At 35.2% G+C, this 21,855-nt stretch overlaps 13 protein-coding genes and 2 non-coding genes across 15 annotated transcripts; 8 read left to right on the top strand and 7 right to left on the bottom strand.

Annotated features, from left to right (window-relative positions):
• Positions 1-5: 5 nt before the first annotated feature.
• On the top strand, positions 6-710 carry NAEGRDRAFT_76030 (uncharacterized protein; the record flags this gene model as incomplete). Its single annotated transcript, XM_002669001.1, has 1 exon — positions 6-710. The coding sequence occupies one exon, from the start codon at positions 6-8 to the stop codon at positions 708-710; it is 705 nt and encodes a 234-aa protein (XP_002669047.1).
• A 105-nt stretch (positions 711-815) lies between these two features.
• NAEGRDRAFT_76029 (uncharacterized protein) lies at positions 816-1,250 on the top strand (the record flags this gene model as incomplete). The annotated part of the gene is made up of 1 exon (XM_002669000.1): positions 816-1,250. One exon carries the CDS (start codon positions 816-818, stop codon positions 1,248-1,250), a length of 435 nt encoding a protein of 144 aa, XP_002669046.1.
• A 191-nt stretch (positions 1,251-1,441) lies between these two features.
• On the bottom strand, positions 1,442-2,095 carry NAEGRDRAFT_76028 (uncharacterized protein; the record flags this gene model as incomplete). Its single annotated transcript, XM_002668977.1, has 1 exon — positions 1,442-2,095. The coding sequence occupies one exon, from the start codon at positions 2,093-2,095 to the stop codon at positions 1,442-1,444; it is 654 nt and encodes a 217-aa protein (XP_002669023.1).
• Positions 2,096-2,278: 183 nt separating this feature from the next.
• NAEGRDRAFT_60031 (uncharacterized protein) lies at positions 2,279-6,592 on the bottom strand (the record flags this gene model as incomplete). Its single annotated transcript, XM_002668976.1, has 2 exons — positions 2,279-3,515; positions 4,023-6,592. The coding sequence occupies 2 exons, from the start codon at positions 6,590-6,592 to the stop codon at positions 2,279-2,281; spliced, it is 3,807 nt and encodes a 1,268-aa protein (XP_002669022.1).
• Positions 6,593-7,432: 840 nt separating this feature from the next.
• On the top strand, positions 7,433-8,203 carry NAEGRDRAFT_76025 (uncharacterized protein; the record flags this gene model as incomplete). Its single annotated transcript, XM_002668999.1, has 1 exon — positions 7,433-8,203. The coding sequence occupies one exon, from the start codon at positions 7,433-7,435 to the stop codon at positions 8,201-8,203; it is 771 nt and encodes a 256-aa protein (XP_002669045.1).
• Positions 8,204-8,469: 266 nt separating this feature from the next.
• On the top strand, positions 8,470-9,543 carry NAEGRDRAFT_82258 (uncharacterized protein; the record flags this gene model as incomplete). Its single annotated transcript, XM_002668998.1, has 1 exon — positions 8,470-9,543. The coding sequence occupies one exon, from the start codon at positions 8,470-8,472 to the stop codon at positions 9,505-9,507; it is 1,038 nt and encodes a 345-aa protein (XP_002669044.1). The 3' UTR covers positions 9,508-9,543.
• A 193-nt stretch (positions 9,544-9,736) lies between these two features.
• NAEGRDRAFT_t834 lies at positions 9,737-9,809 on the bottom strand. Its single transcript has one exon. It is a non-coding gene; the product is annotated as a tRNA-Phe (tRNA).
• Positions 9,810-10,067: 258 nt separating this feature from the next.
• NAEGRDRAFT_76023 (uncharacterized protein) lies at positions 10,068-10,640 on the bottom strand (the record flags this gene model as incomplete). The annotated part of the gene is made up of 1 exon (XM_002668975.1): positions 10,068-10,640. One exon carries the CDS (start codon positions 10,638-10,640, stop codon positions 10,068-10,070), a length of 573 nt encoding a protein of 190 aa, XP_002669021.1.
• A 378-nt stretch (positions 10,641-11,018) lies between these two features.
• Positions 11,019-13,055, top strand: NAEGRDRAFT_82257 (uncharacterized protein; the record flags this gene model as incomplete). Its single annotated transcript, XM_002668997.1, has 2 exons — positions 11,019-11,808; positions 11,921-13,055. The coding sequence occupies 2 exons, from the start codon at positions 11,019-11,021 to the stop codon at positions 12,877-12,879; spliced, it is 1,749 nt and encodes a 582-aa protein (XP_002669043.1). The 3' UTR covers positions 12,880-13,055.
• A 107-nt stretch (positions 13,056-13,162) lies between these two features.
• NAEGRDRAFT_54464 (uncharacterized protein) lies at positions 13,163-13,918 on the bottom strand (the record flags this gene model as incomplete). Its single annotated transcript, XM_002668974.1, has 1 exon — positions 13,163-13,918. One exon carries the CDS (start codon positions 13,916-13,918, stop codon positions 13,163-13,165), a length of 756 nt encoding a protein of 251 aa, XP_002669020.1.
• A 288-nt stretch (positions 13,919-14,206) lies between these two features.
• On the bottom strand, positions 14,207-15,460 carry NAEGRDRAFT_54463 (uncharacterized protein; the record flags this gene model as incomplete). Its single annotated transcript, XM_002668973.1, has 1 exon — positions 14,207-15,460. One exon carries the CDS (start codon positions 15,458-15,460, stop codon positions 14,207-14,209), a length of 1,254 nt encoding a protein of 417 aa, XP_002669019.1.
• Positions 15,461-15,560: 100 nt separating this feature from the next.
• NAEGRDRAFT_t835 lies at positions 15,561-15,634 on the top strand. Its single transcript has one exon. It is a non-coding gene; the product is annotated as a tRNA-Val (tRNA).
• A 300-nt stretch (positions 15,635-15,934) lies between these two features.
• NAEGRDRAFT_82256 (uncharacterized protein) lies at positions 15,935-17,084 on the top strand (the record flags this gene model as incomplete). Its single annotated transcript, XM_002668996.1, has 1 exon — positions 15,935-17,084. One exon carries the CDS (start codon positions 15,935-15,937, stop codon positions 16,748-16,750), a length of 816 nt encoding a protein of 271 aa, XP_002669042.1. The 3' UTR covers positions 16,751-17,084.
• A 1,508-nt stretch (positions 17,085-18,592) lies between these two features.
• Positions 18,593-21,065, top strand: NAEGRDRAFT_60028 (uncharacterized protein). Its single transcript, XM_002668995.1, has one exon. It carries the CDS (start codon positions 18,923-18,925, stop codon positions 21,017-21,019), a length of 2,097 nt encoding a protein of 698 aa, XP_002669041.1. The 5' UTR covers positions 18,593-18,922; the 3' UTR covers positions 21,020-21,065.
• Positions 21,066-21,117: 52 nt separating this feature from the next.
• Positions 21,118-21,615, bottom strand: NAEGRDRAFT_76017 (uncharacterized protein; the record flags this gene model as incomplete). The annotated part of the gene is made up of 1 exon (XM_002668972.1): positions 21,118-21,615. The coding sequence occupies one exon, from the start codon at positions 21,613-21,615 to the stop codon at positions 21,118-21,120; it is 498 nt and encodes a 165-aa protein (XP_002669018.1).
• Between the last annotated feature and the right edge of the window lie 240 nt (positions 21,616-21,855).

The following is a 21,855-nucleotide window of genomic DNA, read 5'->3' as shown; positions in this document are numbered from 1 at the left end:
AAAAAATGAAGTCAATTCAACCGAGAACATTAGTTGCATTCGCATTTCTATTATTGTGCGCATGTATGTGTGCATGTGCTCGTATCAGAGAACTAGAAGGTGATTTCTTCTACTCTATCTCATTCAGTTCATCCACTTGTCAACCAGAAACTATTCAATCAATTGGTTTAAATAAGATTATCTCACCATTGAATCCATCACAACCACTAAATGGATCATGTTTCGAAAGAACTGGCTATGAATATGGTTATGCCAAATATGAATGCAGTTCTAAAACAGCCACCATTAAGAATTTATGTAAGAAAGGTTGCAAGGATTGTGTCGACAATAGTAGCTACGAATTGTATCAATGTAATTCACTCAATGAAATGTATGGATGTGGTAAATTGCCTGATTTTGTGGTCAATTCAGAAAAGTATGGAATTAAATTGTTGTGGACATTGAATTATCAACTCCACTTGAATGCAAAGGATAATCAATGTGGAAGAACAGGTAATGACATGTTAGTTGGTGCTTCTGCTTATAGAACTGACTCTTGCTTTGACATGTATGAATATACACAAATGTATAGATGCAACTCAACTGATTTCTCCTCTATTAAGTATGCTCCTCGTAATATAAGTCCACAATGCACTAATTTTGATAGTCAACAAATTGGTAAGATTGGTGCTTGTTCTCAAAATGATAATTCTCTTTCACTTTGCAATTAAACATCTTCCTATTTCAATTGAACTTGTGGATTTGCTAAAATTCTTTTCCTTATCTTGTACCGTCTTTTAATTGGTTGTCTTGTATTAAAGAACAAGAATTCAATGATGAATTTAGATTTAATTATTCCTTTGAATAAGAATAATCGTGAAAGTTTATTCTTTATTTCTAATGGTGATAATAATTTGGCAGTCCCTGGTGCTACTGATTTGACTGCTTCTCCAATTCATGTTCCTACTTTCGTATATGATACTGCAGTTTCGACTAAAAGTGTTACTGCCATTGTTTATATGGTTCCAAATCAACCAATGAGTTATAATTCAGATCCTACTCATGCTACTCGTGTGGAAGATGCTATTATTGGTTATGGATGGAATCGTTTCTTACAAAACACTACCAAGGCCAATCTCTTGTATGTCACTCAACTGCCACAAGTCAAGGGAAATAAGATGGCAATGGATACTGTTGTTTCCTTTGTTAAGAAACAAACCAATCACGTCATTGAAAATTTTACAGTCAGTGGTGCTTCAAAGAGACACTAAAAAATTTCACAGTTGGATCTCAATTTCTAGCATTTCCTGAAAATCTTATTCATCAGGATCTATTAAGAATATCTTCTCCTCTATCGCTCCGCAATTTACTTAATAGGCTCTTTCATAGTTCCCATTCTTGAACTTTTCACAACAATAACAATATCTTCAGCTCAAAATCACAGCTCATTCCACATGGACACTCACTTTGTAGTTAGGGTGCTGCTTTGCATGGAGGTTCTTCTGGTGACGAGTCTGGTTTTTGAACTGCGGTTTCGTTTTGGGGCTATTTGATAGACCTCTGAGGCTAATTCCAATCCCTTCTTTACATACTGACTCTGATGATGGTGTGTGGGTGATAATTGTTTTCGTTGAAAGTACAAGGAAGGACTTGATAAATCCTTATGAGGAGAAGTATTTGGGCTTGATGGACTAGTATTAAGGTTCTTGGTTTTTGAAAAGACAGCTGATGATTTCTGCTCAATAAATATCCCAGGTGGAGGAGTCTTATTTAAATTATTCAAAGGACTCATCGACATGGTCAATACTCCTCCTGTTCTACTATGCAAAGGTGATGCATTATATTTACTTCTCATGGCTGCTGCAGCTGCATTATTAGAAGGTGATGAATGTCGGGTAGGAACAGGTGATGATTCCTCAGAGCTAGCAATGCTCATTCCATCACTACACTGTGAATCAGTATCGCAAACAGCATATCGATTATTCTGATGATATTGTGAGGGCAGTGATCCAAGCGTTGCCGTTGAGGGAAGTTTAAAATTAGATAGCATTTGAAGATTATTGTTTGAATCGATTCGCCGAGATCCCATCCGTGAGAGATTTTGTTTTGGTGGCATTTTTTTTTACTAAGGGAATCTAAGCGCAAGAGACCAATTTGAATGTGAACGCGCGCATATCGAAGTTATCAAGAAGATTCTGCTCCTTCTCGAAAATGCGATTTGATTTGATTTGATTTGGTCATTTACTTCTTATTAAGGCTTTTGGATTTAGAAATTACAAAATTTTTTTTTATATATAAATTACAAATTAAAAATAGTTCTTGTGAATTGACCAATGGAATGAGGCAATACGGAGAGGAATCTTTCGGAGGCATATCGAATTGGAAGATTAACATCAATCACTTCAATTCCCTTGTAAATTTCCTTAAGAATTTGATTGGAGATTTGAGATGGAATCCTATCCAAGAATTGAGGAAGAATTGGATTGGTGAGAGATCTCTTATCTTTACCATTTTGAGAGGTTGAAGAAGTTGATGCAGAGGTGGAGAATTGATATGTAGAGGAAACAGATTGATTGAATCTCCTATCTGTCATGTTGGTGATTGGATTAATCATTTGGAAAACTAATTGAGATTTGGTTGGTAGGTCAGTTTCGACGATTTGGTTTCTAATAGTTTGATTTCCAAAGAGAGTTTCGGTGGAGAGAGAACGGTTGACCAATGAGGAAATTTGTGTAAAGACAACTCTTGGCAATTGGAGAGCAAATTCATTGACGAAATGATTAGAAACTGTTGGATCTACTTCATTAACTAAACCAACAACGACATGTTTTGGTGAGTTGATCACTCCTCTTTCGTTGGCTTGCTTAATTGCTGGCAAGATGGTGTTCAAAGTTGGTTGAATAATGTTGGCGAATTGTTGACGAATGGTTTCTTCTCCAATAATTGTCAAATTGGTGAAAGAATTGTCAATTTCTCTATCTTGATCAGTTGATGAGGATGATGAAGATGTAGAGTTAGTACGACGAGGAGAAACTTTCTTATCTTCACCTTGCTTGAAAGAAGTTCCCTTAATGTCACGTCTTCTGACAGGTTGTCTTGATTTTCCTTCTTCTGCAGTGGTTACAAATCCACAAGGTTGACAAGCAATTACCAAATCATAATCATACTCAGTAACAATCTTTCTAATCTTGTCTTCATCTGAAGCATCTCCAACCTTAATACGAATCTCAATATTCTTTACGAAAGATTCTCCCAACTCTTTAATCAAACTTTCTCTCATCTCGCTCAAATAATCATCAGAACGTCCAACCAAGGTAATCATTCGATGTTCCTGATCGGCTCCAATGTTTTGTTCCAAGATTTTCATCCAACTGTAACACAAACTCTTAGCCAAAGAGTATGCCATGGCAATGGTGTTGTCAGTGTTGGAGTTGGATAGATTGCTACCCATTTCTTCATTGGATGCAATACCAGTAATGATACATGATTTGATTTGAATGCCAGATGCCAATTGTTGAGGAGCTGGAACTGTCATTCTGAATAGCATGACCCAAATCCATCTAATGAATTGGAGATACAATCCAACAAATGTAACAACTGGATAGAAGATAGTTACAATGAGTGCCTCTGTAAATTCCTTGACAAGAACCATCAAGTCAATTGGAAGAACGTTTGAGCGTCCCATTAGAGAAATGAAGTTTTTTGCATAGATGGGCAAGTTGTTAATCAATTGAAAAAACATTTTTTTTTGATAATGATGTTGTTGGTTCTTCCCACATGTGATTGTTTAAATATCAAAGAAGCGTTTGAATTGTCAAGTGTTTTTCCTATTTTAGAATGTACAAGTTTCGTCTAACTTTCTTAAAGTAGCTTTTTCAAATACTTCATTACATGTCTGGCTAATTATTATTTTCCCAATCAATCCAAGCGCTTAGTTCAAACAGTAAAATGATCTAATGAGAAATTCAAAGTCATCAATTTATTCACGTGAGGCAGAAGATTGATAGTTGGTAACTGTGAATACAAAGAATTCTCCTGCATACATGACATCTCTGAGAACGTAAATGGTATTTTCTGCTTGAATTTCCAATCCTTCATAATCCTTAAAAGACAATGAATAGTGTTGTTGATTTGCTACTCCATTGTTCAGTCCTCCCTCGTGTGAGCATTTGTGAATTTGTTGCATCAATTCGTGTTCATTCGAAACAAATTCAGAGGCAAACTTGTTGGAAAAGAGATCCTCTTGATTATAACCTAGCATGTTAACAAAGGCATGATTAACAGACATGAATTTACCCTTGGAATTGAGAATGAACATTGGTAGAGGTGTATGTCTGAAAATGGCTTGGAAAAGTTGCATGGACATACGTTGTTGAATTTCTTCCTGATTGGCAACTTGTTCATTGGATGATGACTCAGATGGATTTGAAGTAGGAGGTGGAGGGAAATTGAATGAAATAGATTCAATCTCTGTTGGTTGATCTTGAGTGGATACCTTCTTCTTTTTAGATCTAGGACTGGTGAGAGGATATGGATGATATTGATGGTTTGAACGTTTTGGAGATGGACATACATTGGTTGAGGAAATTAAACTTTCAACATGTTGAGAATCAACTCTTCGTTGGGTAGAATGAACTTGGTGATGAATTTGTTTTCCTGACGATGATGTTAAATTAGAATGATGATTATTGATATAGTGTTGTTGATGTGAACGATGTGTAATGAATCCTTCTGGTCTATATGTAGTACCATGACTCACTGGTGGTGTATTGTTGAGTGAAATTGGATTTGGTTGAACTGATTTGTGACTTCCTGAACCAAACAGTGTTTGAATTCCTTGGTCACTTTCCCTATTAGAGACAGAATTTGGACAACTCTTAGAATGATCTTGTTGATGATCACCAGTACTAGGAGAAATAGAGAGCAAGTTGAGTGGTGGTAAATTCAAAGTAGAAATTGGTGGAAGAACCTTGTTAGGAGCTGTTGGGGAAGAATCATCAATCATGAGTGTGTCTCCATCCTCATCATCTTCGTCATCATTGTCTCCATCCTCTGGAGACAATTGTTCGGCAGTAATGAGCATGTGACTATGTCTGGAATGATGTTGAATCCTAGGTGATATGAGATCATTTGGATCGGCAGTATAGTGCACACCACAGTCACTAACAGTTCCACAAGAAGAACTAGGTGAATTGAGTGGAGAAATTCCCAGTCCACTACTTAGTGTTCCTCTTCCACTACTGATGGTGGAGCTTGCAAATCGTGCACTCATCCAAGCTTCAGAACGATCTGAATGAGATCCCTTACTGCTTCCTCCACTCGATGAGGAATCAATCATAAAGTTAGAGGCAAAATCTTGTGGAGGAATACGAAGATTTGGAACTCTATACTTTTGCATTTTCTGTTGTCGTTGACGTTGTCTGATTTGATTTTCCCAATTAGAAATCATCATATCCACAGTTGGATCCAATTGATAGGAAGGTATAAAGGTAGATGGTAAATATTCTTGTGAATTATTGTTGGCAGCAGCATTTGTTGCTGTGGAAGATGGAGTTACAGAGTTAGGATTGTACAATTGATTCTTAATATGATTGACAGAAATATTCAGGGAAGGAATGGAACTTGATTGAAGCATCATTCTTTGTTGAATATAAGCTTGTTGCTGTTGTTGTACCATCTTTAAATAGTTCAATACTTGTGCAGATGAGTTGATAGCATGCAAATCAGAGGAACGAATCTGTTGTTGCAAACGTTTCAATCTGTGAACAGCTGCTGTAGAAACAGTCTTGACTCCATTAATATAATTGGAACGTGGAGAAGTTGGAGCTCTACTTGCTGATGATGCTGAAGCCGTAGGATTACCAGATTGAGCAGAGAGAAATGATGAAATTGACAATGGCTTCTTTCCTTCATGCTCTTCCTTCTTTACCATGCTACTACTCGTCGTTCTTGGTGTAAATACCTTTGGAGTTGGAGTTGAATCAATCAACATTTCCTCTCCACTACCCTTTCCATTATTATTTATACTATTTGCTATTGTTGGTCTCCTACTCTCTCCAATAATTACCACACTACTTTCAATATTATTCGAGGCAGCACTCGTAGAAATAATTCCATGATGTTGTTGTTGTTGATGTAGCCCTAATTGAATTCGTTGTTTCTCTCCACCACTAAAATTGTTACTACTACTATTAATGTTGTGATGATGGTGATGAATCACATCTGAGTGCGAGGAGGAAGATGACGATGACAATTTTTCTTGCTCGCTTCCCAAACTTTTTCGATTTCTATATTGCACACTGCCGCCAAATTTTGTTGTAATTTCTGTAAAAGTTTGAGCGGGGAAAATGCCTTGAGGAGGTGTCGTTACGGATTGTTGATTATTGTTGCTGCTGTTTTGATTGAGAGCGTATTGTTGTTGTTGTTGATAGTAGTGTTGGTAGGTGAGGGGAGAAGGAGGGAATGGTAGAGGATATTGATTTGGATTAACATGCGCAGTCGGAGGAGGTCGAGGTGATATGGAAGGTTGTTGCTTTGGAAGAATTGGTACATGATGATGATGTTGTTGTTGGTGCGGATGAGGATGAGAATTAATTTGTTTTGTTTGTTGCATTAAAGTCTTTGGTAGAATATTCAGTGGTGTATTTGTTGCAACCGAATGAATTCCATTAGAATATTATTATTATTACTTAATAATTGAGGAGGTTTGGGAGCCAACGGAGGTTGATGATGAATATTAGTTGATGATGTATAATTATTATTATTATTATTCTGTTGTTGTTGTTGAAGAGATGACAAGAAACCTCCATTACTATTATTCAAATTATTATTAATATTAATATTATTAGAGGAAGGATGTTGAATATTAGGTCCAGCAGCAGCTGATATCAAATTATTATTATTCGAAGGAGAAGCAGAAACCTTTTGTTGGAGAACATCTTGAACGGTTTTTCTTCTTCTTCTCTGGTTGACTCTTGCTTTTGATTGTCTGTTGGTTGGTAAATCATCCCTCATATAGAAGGGAATGAAAGAGTTATTGTTATTATTGGATGAATCACAAGATTCGGATAAATCCTGTCTTGTGTGATGTGGCATGGGAAGTTATTAGATGGTATGCAAACATGCCAATCTTGGAAGTGGTTTGTGGAGAATGTTAGTTGGCTTTGTTTTTTTGTGATTTGTTTGAATATTCTTCTGTCAACAATTATTTCTTGAAATAGATTCTTGACGCGTGACAGCGATAGTTACCATGTTCGATCAATTGAAGTCAAGCAAAATGAATATTGTTCACCACTCAACAACATTAAGGGACATCTTTGTTACTGAGTTCTCAATAAGAAATTACAACAAACGAAAAACTATCTTTTCATTTTCAGAAAATACGTCCATTACTACGAAATGGTTTCAATTTATTATTAGAAACTGGCAATTTGAACTGGAAGATTAAAAAAAAATGCCTGCCAAAAAAAGCGCATTTCTATCTAGAAGGAAAGTGAGGCACAGATTACCACAATTTGAATTTAGAAAACAATACTTTCTCATCCAGTCACCATATCTTTGCTATGAAAAATCAAAGTATATGGAATTTGCAACTGTCACTAATCAAGGGAGCTATCCTCCTTTAGTGACACCAATTACAGAATCAAAGCACACTATTCACTTGCAGGAAAAATTGAAAAAAACTGTCAACCATACACCAACGTTTGAAAAAGTGCTCAATCGAACATTGGAAGTTTCGGCTCCTGACATTATGCCATCAATCAAAGAGGAAATGAATTATAATATTGTAAACTTGAAGATCAATAACATTCCGATACCACAACATGCAGACACAGAATTTAATGGATTCAGATTGACCAAAGATAAATTGGCAACTTTGACGAAACGATTTCACTCAACCATCACTTTGAATCATGAATTTAAGAGTTTGGATGGATACAAGATTAGAATATTCATGATAGCAAGCACAAGAATGAAAGCTTTGCAATTTAAAAAGACATCCTATGCCAACAAGTCTCAAATCAAGAAAATCAGAACTGTTATGACAGATGTCATTTCAAAGAAAATATCCCAAATGAAAATCCTTGAATTTGTTGAACGAATGGCTATCAAATGTGGAATGAGCAATGAAATTCGAACAAGATGTGAAAATATTTATCCGCTAGAGGAAGAAATTCACATTACAAAAATCAAAGTTCTGGAAAAACCTGTTTTTAGAAAATAGCAGGAATGTAAAATATTAACATTGTAAAGTATTGTAAATAAATATTTTGATGAAAATGTTCATTTCCTTTTTACTTAAATACTAAACCTGAGATAAATTTAGTATTCTGGATTCTCAAGGTGATTAAACAGAAATAACTTGTTGAAATTTTATAAAAAGGATTTTGATTGAAAGTCCTTGCAATCATTAAAATGATTTATTTATAACTATTCCAAAAACAATATAAATAGTTTGAAAAAGTTTGAATACGAAACAACACAAAAAAAATGTTATCAAGATCATCAACACCAATTGTCAGAAATATAATCAAAGCTTCTGAAAGTTCAGGTCCTATTCTCAACTTTGTTAAGAGATTAATCTTCTTTGGACAAAAAGGAAACTCGACGAAACCTATTTCACACAACATTTCATTCACCAATACTACTAGTGGATCATCTACATTCCGATCCTATCACAACTATTCCATGCCTGACTATCTAGTACAAGAAATATCCTCAGAAATGAGAAAACAAAACTATGCCTATGCAAATAAGAAACTTGGCGAATTTACTAAAAATTGGTTCGGATTCTACACTTTCCAAAACAATAATCAAGTTGCTCTCTATTTACATAGCTTACTATTGTTCGATTCAAAGCAAATTATTGATGATGTGTCACCTCTTGTAATGGCTTCTGAAAATGGATTAAAGCAAGCTCAATTACTTCTGGCCACTATTTCCTATTTGGGATTTGTTTCGACAGTCAGAGTTGGAAAATACGAAACCTTACTTGCAAAATATGATGCATCCAGAGATTGGACGAATCAGAAACTTGTTGAATCGACTGTTGAAACCTATTTGATTGAATTGGTTGAAATATTTGATTCCAATTTTGCTCACTATGCATTGGGAAAGTTTTACCTTAAAACTAAACAATACGAAAGGGCAATGGATCATTTTAATGTTGCTGCTTCAAGAAACTACAAGAAGGCAATCTTGGAACAAGCACTCCTCTTGAGAAGTGGTTCTCCTGACGGTGTCATTTCTAAAAATCCATTCAAATCCTTAGAATTGTTTAAACAAGTAAGATTCAATTCGATAGCTCACAAAAACTTGATAGAAATGTTTAGAAATGGAGAAGGACTAGCAAAGGCAAGTTATATCAGGGTGGTGTTTCAAATATTCAGGTATCTCATGGTCAGAATTGCAAAGAGAACAGTAGGTGGCTTTGCCTATGTCTTTTTGGAAATTACCTGGTACATGTTGGCTTTTTCAATGGCCTCACTAGTTTTAGGACTTGTCTTGGAATGGTATTTGAACAGGTAGTTGCATGTAAATAGTAAATAAAAGAAAATTGTGATTAAAGAGTGGGAGACAATTTTTGAATTATGATCAAGTAGATGAGATTATTTCCAAAGTCATTGGAAGACAAAATACTTGATTTACAACTAGAAAGAAACCAAGAAAATAAACATCATTTTGAATAATGTTCAATCTCCACAATTAACAGAGCCAAGGATCCACAAAAAATTGCCTTTATCTTGCAACTAAAATTTGCCGACACCAGGGATCGAACCAGGGACCTTAAGATCTTCAGTCTTACGCTCTCCCAACTGAGCTATGTCGGCTTCTTATCAATAAATAAAGATTACCGTAATTGATTTTAAACAGATTTGTAAGGGAGATTGTATTTTTCACCTTGTTTTCAATCTTGCCAAGCAAGGCAAATGGTCTGAAGCATTCTCTTTAAATTCCACCAATATCTTCTTTTCCACCACTTCAAACTCCTCCTTCTTATAAAGAATGTGATCAAACGATGCCCACATTGAAATATTCCATCTTAATGGCCAATACCAACTCGTTTCATTATCCAATGCATCAACAAACTATTCAAATGAAAAAGACAATTCAAATTCTAAATAACATACCTTCTTTTCCATCAGGAAATCTGCATAGGATGGAGAGAGCCAACTTCCAGATTCAAAAGATTCATTAAAATCTCCAACAATTAACAAGGGAAGTGAACTCAATCTGAGAGCTTGTTCCAAATAGCTCTGCATCTCCTTCAAACGTATTGAGCTAGTTGTCCACAGAGCTGACAGTTCAATATTCGCCCTCTGGTTATCATCAAATCCAAGAGGTGGTCTCAAGTGAACACTCAACACTTGAAAAGAGTGGCCATTCCTCCTATCCTTCACAAGAACATGCAGGGCAGGAAAGACAGAACCCTCTACACCACTCTCCAGAACACTTACCTTAATATCCAAATAACTCCTAGCCAACACAGCAGCTCCACTCGGTTTGCACTGCTCCACATTGGAATGATCCCAATATTGATGAGGAAAATGAGTGGAAATTATCAGAGATGTATTTAGAGCCTTTTCCCATCCTTTATGAGTTTCCTGCAGGCAAATCAAGTCGCAACCAGCTTGATGATTATGATGAGGATGTGGATGCATAGCCTCTTCGATGGCTTGCTCAACTCTCTTACCTCCTCTTCTCTTCGAGTAGGTTCCTGTTTGACGTCCACATCCAGCAAAATTTACATTATATGAGAGGATTGAAATACTTTCTTCATGTTGTTCTTGTTCTTGTTGTTCAACTGTTGCTGATGAAGCATGTAGAAATTTGCTACAAATTTTTTTACTGGCTTTTCATTTTATATATAACGGCCAGAAATTTAAAGATGAAAAGAAAAATTGCAAAAGATAAATTTCAAGCTTGATACCAATGTATAAATAGATAAAAACAAAAAAACGTTCATTCTTCAATTGATTATCAATAATAATAGATGATGATCCGATATTCAATTCTTCATTCAAACAATTTATTAAAAAATGCTTCCATCATCCTCATCATTAATTACTAATAATAGTAGATTAAATTTAATGTCTAATCATTTGGCAACTTCATCGACTTTTAATCGGTACGAGAGAGAACACAAAGTCTTGATGATCGCATCACTTCCATTCTATACTTCCTTCTATGAGAAGAATCCGTGCTCTTTTCATTATAATAATAAGAGAAAAACAACAGAGAGGAATTCATCATCATCATCATGGAGAGGTGGTGAATCATCAAATCAGAATCAGAATCATAACAAGGGATGTTCCTATGGTGATAGATGTCTATTTTCACATAGTGCTGTTTGTAAACATTATAAACAAGTGGCAATATCTTCCGAGAATAATTTGAATCAATTGACTCCTGCTTGTCAATTTGGAAAGAATTGTAAATATTTGCATATAGACTTTAAAGACACTAAAGCAAAGAGAGAATTGAAGGTTTTGGCTAATTCTTCACAATTTTCTGATATGAATAGAACTGATTGGTTCATTAGAAAGGAAAATCCTCTTAAAAAACACAACTTGAAAGGTTTTATTGATTTGGTTGGAATTAATGGAGAGGAAAGTGAATCAGATCGATATCTTTCGGTTGTGGATGTGCAACTCAATGAGAATGGTGCCTTTCTTGCTCTTTCTGATGGAACTGTTTGGAATTGTTCTAAGGAGGCACTCATGTCAGGCATTCATGGTCAAAAGGAAATTTCAAATACCAATACTCTGACTAATTACGACAAGTATTTGGAAATGAAAGGAAGGGAAGAAATTCCAATCACTACTCTTGGTAAGTTTCAAAACTGATATCAGTGAAAATTAATGAAAATTAATTCCAGAGAGAATACCATTTTCTGTAAAGGAGTTGAATATTGTAAAATGTTTTTCAAGTGGATGTTTAGTGACTGGAACATTTTCTTATTACTTGACAAAGGATGGATCTTTACTCAGTCAAGGTTGCAACTCTTTTGGTCAATTAGGAAAGGGAAAGAAGGACCTTTCAGATTCATTTGTTCCATTCCACATCCCTGCAGAATATTTTCAAAATCAACAAGTCGTGGATGTGGCTCTAGGTCAAGATCATGTACTGGTTTTAACCAGTAATGGACAAGTATTCTCAGTAGGAATTAATGAAAAAGGACAATGTGGAGTTGACGCCTTGTTGGATAGAATCCTAGATTTTACACTTGTAAAATTCCCATACGAATCTGAACAAGAATTTATTGTAAAGGTTGCCTGTGGAGATGAACATTCATTATGTTTATCAAATTTAGGAAATGTCTATGGATGTGGATATAATCTCTATAATCAAATTGATCCAGATACTAATGCAACACTTTTTGAAAAATTTAAAAAGATTGCCATCCAATTGGCATATCAACAGGATAAGATTGTCGATATTTCATGTGGACCTCAATATAGTGCTTTTTTAAGCAAATTTGGACAAGTTTACATGTGTGGACAAAATACTTTCTCACAATGTTGCCTCCCTTCCAAGCAAACTAAAGTGACCTCACCCACTCATATTAATATCAGAAATGAATTTATCAAAAAGGTTATTTGCACCAAGGGAAGCACAACATTCTTTATCACCAGAGAGAATGAAATCTATGCAGCTGGATCAAATGATTATGACATGATTTCACCTCTCACCTGCAATGCACATTTCAATATTTCCAAACCTGTCAATATAACTGATTTGATTCTTCCAGAGAGCAATAGAAAGTGGTGGCAAATTGAGGATATTCAGAGCTCACCAATGTTTTTCATGGTTCATTTGATTCGTATAGATCACCATGCCAAAAGAGGAATGTTAAATTGTGCCTTACAGAATAAGTTTTGTGATGTTATTGTGCAGTAAAATTGTTATTTGTTGAAACAAAAGTGAGTTGGATACATGAACGTTTTTCAATACTCCATATGACTCCTCTAATTCAAAGGTTTTTCTTCTTAGAATCTCTTTAAAGAGATTAGTTGTTCCAATTCATATGTATGATTACTCAATTGACTATTAGGAGCGCTACAACTATTGGATTGACTTGTAACTAACACCAAAAAGAGAGGTATTGCGACAATTTATTGCTATTTTACATATATAATACATATAATTGTTATCATGTTCATTCCTTATCACTGTGATGTTTTTAAAGGGATTGTTCTGTTGGTGCCAAAACAATTTCTCTCAAACAAACATGTGGAGGAGCTTGATAGGCATACAGAATAGATTCGGCAACATCTTGTGCCTTTAGAATACCCAAAGTAAGTCCCTTCTTCATTCCTTCAACCATTTCGTGTAGTTTCTCATCGTGTCCAGTAATTTCACTCTCTGTCACTCCAGGTGAAATTACAACAACTCTGACCTTGGAAGAAGCAACCTCACTTCTCAATGTTTCACTAATGGCATGAACTGCAAACTTTGAACCACAATAAACTGAGGCACCATCCATGGTCTTTCTTCCAGCAATACTGCTGATGTTAATGATGGTTCCTGCTTGTCGTTGGACCATGTCCTTGGCAACGACGTTAATGCCGTTGAGGACACCCTTGATATTGACATCAATGACAGCATATTGCTTATCTAATGATTGCTCAGAAAGTGGAGAAGAATGACCAATTCCAGCATTGTTAATGAAACAGTCAACTGGTAAATTGAACTTTTTGGTTGCCAATTCAACTCCTGTACGAATATCTTCAACATTGGTGACATCACATTGATGAATGAGAGTATTATCTTGATTGAAAGAGTAACGACTATCATTCACCAATTCTTCCAATCTGTCCTTTCTTCTAGCAAGGAGAAGCAACTTGTAACCCTTCTGAGCGAATAAAACTGCAGTAGCTTCACCAATACCACTGGAAGCACCTGTAATGACGACTAATTTGTTTGTTGTTGTAGACATTTTGTTGTTGTTGTTGTTTTTTTGAATTATTATTTGAAGAATTGCAATAATTGTTTTTGTTGCTTAAATAGGTTTGAATTAGTACGCACTAGGCACCTAGGATAATCTTTCAGTTGGTTTTAGAGAAATGACGGCCATTTTAAAAGTGCACCCTAGGCCTTTGGATTTATGCACACGACTATTAAAATATCCATGGTGGAATTTCTAAACAGTCACAGTTGACTGGTTTAAGTGAATTGTGTTTATATTAAATATTTATGGCGGGAAAATTGGATCGTTTCGAATGAATTAATAATGAGGTGAAACGTGTTGCCCATCATGAGAGTAAACCAAGTCAGGGAAGAAACTCTTAAAAACCTTAAAGTGCTCATCAATGTACCTATTTGAGGGATAATTAGGAACAGCCGAATCTTCCTCAAATGCCACCTCCAAATGTTTATGAGCTACCTCTGCCAAAGACATGATATTGGTCATGTACTTGGCACTTGCTGCCACAACAAACACTCCATTAGCATCCTTTGCAATGATTTCATGTTGAGCTAAAAGTGGAATGAGAGGATCTGGTTTCTTTTGTTTGGCACTTAAACGAATTAAGGTTAAAGTCTTTGTTGAGCTTGCTGGTAGATAAAAGTCCACAAATAGATTTCTCCTAATACTATTCGTGGCCAGTACATCCTGTGGTTCAATAATTGTTACATGTTCATATTTCAAAATATCTGGAAATTTCAGATATTGATCAATATTCGATCTCAAAATGCAAAACTTTTTCAAATTGGGAGGAAAACAGGGAATCATCTTTTCATGATAATCTCTCGATGAGGAATGGAGAATAAGGCAAAAATTATCTACTGAGCTCATTTGAGAAAAGTCAAACTTTTTCTTTTTAGAATCTAAACAATCGACATATTTCAATGATTTGAAAGAATTGGCGAAAGTTGATGGAATCACAACACCTTTACCATTATAGTAATCGTATCTGATGACAAGGTTATCCAATAGGTTGCCATTCAACTTGAGTAAATGCTCCATCAACTTGATATTCAATGGATACCAAGCTATTTCAATACCTTTCAAGTTGGTCAATTTGGACATTTTCTTCGTGTCTATCTTTTTTACTTCCCTGCCAAGACTGATTGTGAACGGTACGAAATAAATTGTCTCCCAAAAGGCCTTACATAATAAAGTCAACTCTTTCAGTTCACCAATTTCTAATACTTGATGTTTAAACGCAAACTCCAAAACTAAACTCATTGGATCAGTTCCAATTTTCTGCAACTGGAAAACAGCTGCTGCTGATGATGAATTATTAACAATGGAAGCATTCTTCTTCATTTCGGCAGAATAATAAACATTAGTCTGAGGTCTCATTCTCTTGATAATCAACAATTCCTCTTTAAATTGGTTCAAATTCTTAATCTCGGAATCAATGGTTGCAATTTCATGATCAATTTCGTGATTGGTGGCATTTTGAAAGTCGTCTGAACGTTTTAATTTTTTCTGCTGTTGTTTGGTTGAGGTGCTGGAAGATTCCTTTCTTTTCATTTTTTTTTAATTATTTTTGAAGTTTAAAGAACTTTGAAAGTTCATATTGGAAAATTTCTATAATATGATGTCAACACAGTAAAGTTAGTTAAGAATGTAAGCAGCGATAGATCAGTTGGTTAGATCGTAAGCCTAACACGCTTAAGGTCGCGGGTTCAAGCCCCGCTCGCTGTAACCTTTTCCTTAGTATTCGGGTATTGACTTTTAGGTTTAGTAAAAATTCAATGATGATAAACATTGTTTATGTTTTTTAATTTTATTTATTTTATTTAAAAAAAATGGGCAAACAAAACAACAAACGTCAACATCAACAAATTTCAAAATCCACCACGACTCATGAGAAGTCCAACAACAGAAGAAGAACAAACCATCTTCATCTTCCACAACAACAACAACAACAAAAAAAACAAAAACTCCGAACATTAAGTCTCTCCCTTCCCCACTAAAAAAGAAGCAAATGCCTACTTTGAAAAGATGGTAAAACTCTTAGCCAACAAACAAGGGAGTGATGATGATGATGATGATGATGATTATTACAGTGACGATGATGATGGTGATTATACTGATGACGAAGATGGCGAAGAAGAATTATATAATAGTGGCGATAGAACTGAAAAGGAAGAGTTTGAGAAACGAATGGAGATGTACATGAAGGAAATGTTGGAAGAGGAAGGTATTGATGAGGAAAGTGACGAAAGTGAGGAGGAAACTAAAATTGTGAAGAAAGTGGTTGAGCCAAAGAAGAAGAAGCAGAAAATGGAAAGTGGTCAATCAGCAAGTAGCTCTTCTGGTCAATCAGGAGTTTATTTTAATGTTAAATTTGATTTGCCAAGAAACAAATTTAATAGAGTAATGTGTTTGTCAGTTCAGAATGCTAATCTGCGACATTTACACAATTTGCTCATGTATGCTTTTGATTGGGATGATGGTCACTTGCACATGTTTCACACCTGTAAAGGCGAATTCACAGATAGAAGTATGTGTCAGGAAGGAAAAGAAGAATCGAAATGCAGATTGGACTCGGTTTTGAATAGAAGTGTTGACAGTATTGATTATGTCTATGATTTTTCCAGTGAATGGAATATTTCAATTTCTTTGGAAAAGATTTTAACAGAACAAGCCATGAAAGCTCAAGCTGAAAAGTTGAATATTGAGTTGCCAAATGATTTAACAAAGGTTGTGTACTGTTGTGGTGGATTGGGTGGATCAATTGATGAAGAATCTGGAAAGAAGAAGGGAACCTTTGATATCAATAAGGAAAACAAGAGGAAATTTAACATTTGGAATTAAATGATTATTCCAATGTTCTATTGGAATGATATTTAAAATTTTTGCAAATTGAAGTTCTTTCATTAAGATTAAGGATTATTTTATCAATCTGCATTGTTCAACTTTATTCAATATTGAATTTGAATAATCATATAATGTGACTTGGAACTACAAAGATTTTATCACAAGTCCTACTGCCATTTCGTCTGCAATTCAATCATTGGAAGCTCTTGGATCTTCTTCACCAGATTCTGCCTTGAGAGTTTTCCAATCTTTGGAATCCACATACAAATGCGGCAAAGACAGTTGACCGAAATTGGCGCAAAGATTATCAAAGCATACTTTAGTAAATTGTACTTCAAGTCAATTGTCTAAACCGCTTATGCGAAACTCAATTTATAAGACGAAGAAGTCGAATCTTCATTGAATAGCGCCTCTACAATGTTATCCAACATGTTGAATAATATCGTTGCTAGAACTGTTTCGTTATTCTCAAGAGATCAAGTTAAGAAAATGGATTTAATTAAGGAAACTTTAATTAACACGAAATTGCTGACATGCCAGCTGTCAGAACTTCTGGTTCCGATTATCATGAATATATTAGATTATTGAGTATTTCCTCAATGAATTGACCTATCTTCAATTGTCATTTTTTCAATAATCATTGTTTGTGTTAGAAGAAGAAAGAAGGAGAAGGCAAGAATCTGGTAACACCATGGGCAACCGAATCTAATCAAATTGAAGCTAGAGATCTTACTACTGAAACAAGTCCACTGACTTCAAAAGGTTTAATAAATGAAATTGTTCTTGTCAGTCCAATAGATGTTAATATTTCTTTGACAATAACTTTTTTATTGAGAATGTTAGTTGTCAATATTCCTCAATGAATTAGATTCCTTTAACGTTGTCATTGGAAAATCTTCCGCTGGTGTTTTGTGGTTCAGAATTCGAGAATTCTGATGAGCTTAATACACCTTTCCGAAGAGTTAAACTTCTGTTTGAGCATAGATGCTTGGACAATTGGTGATTACAAATGTCGTCTCTGATTACCCAAAAGCTTTCTTATGACTGGTACACAATCCAGATTATTCATATTGGAATATTGAATTTGATAATATGTTGTTGATTATCTATTGTTGGAAAGAACTTTCATCATCTGATCATCAGCAAAATAAATTTTGCACAAATCACTTCTCTTTTCATTCAGTTTGAGGTCTTCCCAATCATCCGAGGTGTGATAGTGTTGGAAAACAGGTGGTGATGGTCTCGTCTTTCTTTTGATCAATCCTACCAGCAATTTGAGCTTGGAACAAATTGTTTCCTTCGCTCTGTTCAATCCTTCCTTGACTTTCATCTTGTGATGATCAAGACTACAACGATGATCATTGTTTGGCTCTGCTGATCACGAGGCGGAACAGATGTTGTTGTTATTATGGTCATCATTGCTTGTTTCGCTTCCGCAGTGTCTGGACTAACAACAATTTGTGTGGCGGTTGTAGAGTAGGTGTTGTATTTTTGATCAACACTCGAAGGAATAGAAGAACTTGCTGGTACGGATTGATCAGTCATAATGACTAGGGGGTTGAGACTTTTTTTTTTGCTTGGAATTTCTGGAAGTTGGATTGAGCGGGAAAATTCGATATTTAGTGGTTAATAAACACTGATTCAAGTCAATTCTTGTTGGGTATCATTCTATTGTTTCGAATAATTTAAACTAGATTCGTATAAAAAAACATCACTCCCAAATCAAGTTTCGTACAACAATATACAATTCTTCATTCCAATCTCCCTTCATTCAACATCCTTAATTCTTCTTCTTCTCCACCAACAAAAACATCAAACATTTTTGAAAAAAAACCTTCAAAAACCAACCCTCATTTTCCCCGCCACTTTTTTCTTTTAAAAATTTACGGAATTTTCAAATCACTCAACTCTGAAGAGTTATTAAAGCCACCTTCCTCTCCTTTTAGGCGATCTTCTCTTTCATCTTCGGGAGGAGGAGGAAAACAATCTCATAGTAATCATTCAATTCCTTCCTCCGGATCATCTGCTGGTTTAGAATACAATAATCATAATACCGACACCTCATCATTAACCCTTTGCACTAGTAATCATTGTAATTGTACTAATTGCAGTAATTGTACAAATAATAGTTGTAATAATACATCATCACATCACCAACACTTGAAAGAAATGAAAAAGTTGAAAGCCTTTTCTTCCTCATTTACTCCATTAAGTACGGCGAGTAATAGTGGTGGTGGAAGTCATGGTATTGATCCTTCTTCTACAATGGTCATGTCCAATGGTGGTGCTGGTCAACCTCCTCCTCTGCTTCAAACATCAAATAATAATGAACACTATGTAGATCCTCGTACAGCTTATGATGGTGCTGCCATGTTGGAACATTTGAATAGTATTGTAAAGAATGTTCATGATTGCATGATGGTGAGAGTTATTGGAGCTACTGATCTCGTGCCAAAAGATAAGAATGGATTTTCAGATCCTTATTCAATTGTGACCTTTACGAATACGGATCCTAATGGAATTCAGGAGAATTGGCTCACTGCAAAGACTGCAACGAAGAAAAAGACACTCAATCCTAGTTGGAATGAAACATTTCAAATTAATTTGACAGAGTGTGTTATGAAAAGTATTGCTGCCATGTCAGCTCCTAGCTCACCAAATAGCAAAATTCCAACATCACCAGGTGGTGGAATGATGATGCCATTCTCAATTCCAAATGATTTGAATCCACTCTCAACTTCTACATTTAATTTCAAAATAATGGATTATGACATGTTTTCGAGTGATGAGAATGAAGGAGACGTTTCTCTCAAATTGACTAGTATTCCAAACATTTATGATCTTCCAGTCAATCTAGTACTAGAAAACACAGAAAAGGGATCCCTTTCAGTTGCATTCAAAATGAAGTGTGCACCCAGATTCTCCATCAATGAATTAAAACTCTCAAAACCAATCAAGAAGGGAGATTTTGTTAAAAGTTCTAGATATTCATGGTTGATTGGTACAGTGAACTATCCACTCAGTCCTTGGGAAATGGGCCCAGAATTGAACAAGAATTGGGAGAAGGCGCAAGAAGAGTTGATGGAATTGTTGGAGAATTCAGATGCTCTTGAACCTCCACCGGTAGAAAAGAGAAGATCTCGTCGTTTCTCCCTCAAGAGAAACTCGAAAAATCTCAGTAGCAAGATGGGTGCTCTCTTTGCCAATGAGTGTCTTCCAAGATGGAGAGAGGAACGACAGGTCAATAATGCCATCTATTGCCTCGCGACAGATGTGGAACATTGTTTCCAACATAATCCTGCTGTGGTCGATAGAGTTTTTGTCATGTTATTGGTTGGATGTAATAGTCAAAATGATCCATTCGAAGATATTCAAAAAGGATTGGAAAACGAGCTCCATATTAGTAATGCCACATTCAAGGATAAGGGAACCACTAATGAGGTTAAATCTCTCATCAAGAAGGAAGATGCAAACAGTAGACGAACATTCCACATTATTTCATTCAAAGCAGATTTTGATGTCACAGAGCAGGTTAACAGGTTAGAAGCCAAATATCCAAGATATTTGCACTCTCAATTTCCAGTTAAATTGGGTGTAGAAGGCAAAATCTATTCTCTCGATATTGGTTGTAATGCCAAGCTACTGTACGTTTACGTTTCAAATTGCGGAAAACCAAATCTGACACCATTCGTTGAATTGGTGGCCAACTCGGTGCCTTCCTCTTCAGCAACCTTATTCGAATCTCTGTTTTTGGATATTGATGAAACATTATGGATAAAGTGTCCTTATGGATGGGAATATAAGGAAGAGGAAGTCAAACCAAATGCCAAACTAGATTCACCCATGCAATTGAGAGCTCACAAAGAAGGAAAGACCCTATCTATCGATAATTTCTTAATGAAAAAGCTCAAAATAGAAACAGTTAATCCACCAGATGAAAGTGCTCTATTGAATCTTGCAAGCCAACAATTATCACTCCTCTCCGAGCAACACAACAATTTCCTTCAAATATCAGCTCCAGAAAAGAAGAGATTTGTCAGCTCTAACAAGAGGGAAATCTTTGTCTATCTATCAGAATGTGAATATGAATTGAAAAATCCTCCAGAACTCACACCTGAAAGTATGAAAAAGATTACACATATCGAGGCACTTGTAAATACTACAGGAAATCATGTTTGGTCGCTCACATATTCTTCCAATTTAGGTGGTGGATACAAACAATTATTCCAAACTATTCTCTCTGAAATTAAAACAGCAGAAGATTAATAATACTATTAAAAATAAATTACTAGGTATATATTCCTAATTATACAAATAACTTATAATATTAGTATAACTTCACAGATAATAATAATATTAACTATTTACAACCATCTCAACCAATTAATCAATTCTTGGAAACTCAAAGAACCCGACTTGTCAGTATCAATATAATTCAAAGCATAATCAATATCAGCCATATTTGCAGAATAATTATTGTACAATTGTTGATAGAAGGAAACAAATTCCTCTCTCGATATTTGTCTATTTCCACTTGTGTCTGTATTCTTGAATAAGAGTGCAGCATAGGTCAATCGGTATAATCTTTCACTGCTCTCTGGTTTTGTTACAATATCTTCATCATTCTTCACAATAGTTGTCCAATAATTAAAAAATTCATCAAAGGAAATTTTACCATCGGAATCCTTGTCCATATACATTTGAATGGCCATCAAATTATCATCGGAGAAGTTAATTCCCATATCCGCAACAAATAAATTCTTCATTTCAGAAATATTGATAGAATTGGAATTATCTTGATCGTATTTCTTGAAGAGACTGTGAATGACCGATCGGGAGGTACAATGAGTGAGTGATGCCATTTTTTTTGATTTTAAAAAAATTCAAAATAAATATTTTAAATATTTTATTAAATGTAACGGACAAATGATTGACGAGTTTAGGATAGTGAGTTTCCACAATAAATAACACAAAGATGCAAGAATAAAATAGAGCTGAGTCTAACGATTCAGTTCCTACAACATTTGCATCTTCCCATCATTAAGAAAGAACAAACTCAGTAAGCCAACTAAGATCATGATTCGCTTTTTGTAATAATTGCA

This window comes from Naegleria gruberi (genome assembly GCF_000004985.1).
Source record: "Naegleria gruberi genomic scaffold NAEGRscaffold_89, whole genome shotgun sequence".
NCBI classification, from domain to species: Eukaryota; Heterolobosea; class Eutetramitea; order Acrasida; family Naegleriidae; genus Naegleria; species Naegleria gruberi.
This window is presented reverse-complemented; position numbering and strand designations above follow the sequence as displayed.

Bases quoted from the DNA above. Each gene is read 5' to 3' on its own strand.
- NAEGRDRAFT_60028 (XM_002668995.1), top strand. From the start codon at position 18,923: ATGAAAAAGTTGAAAGCCTTTTCTTCCTCATTTACTCCATTAAGTACG.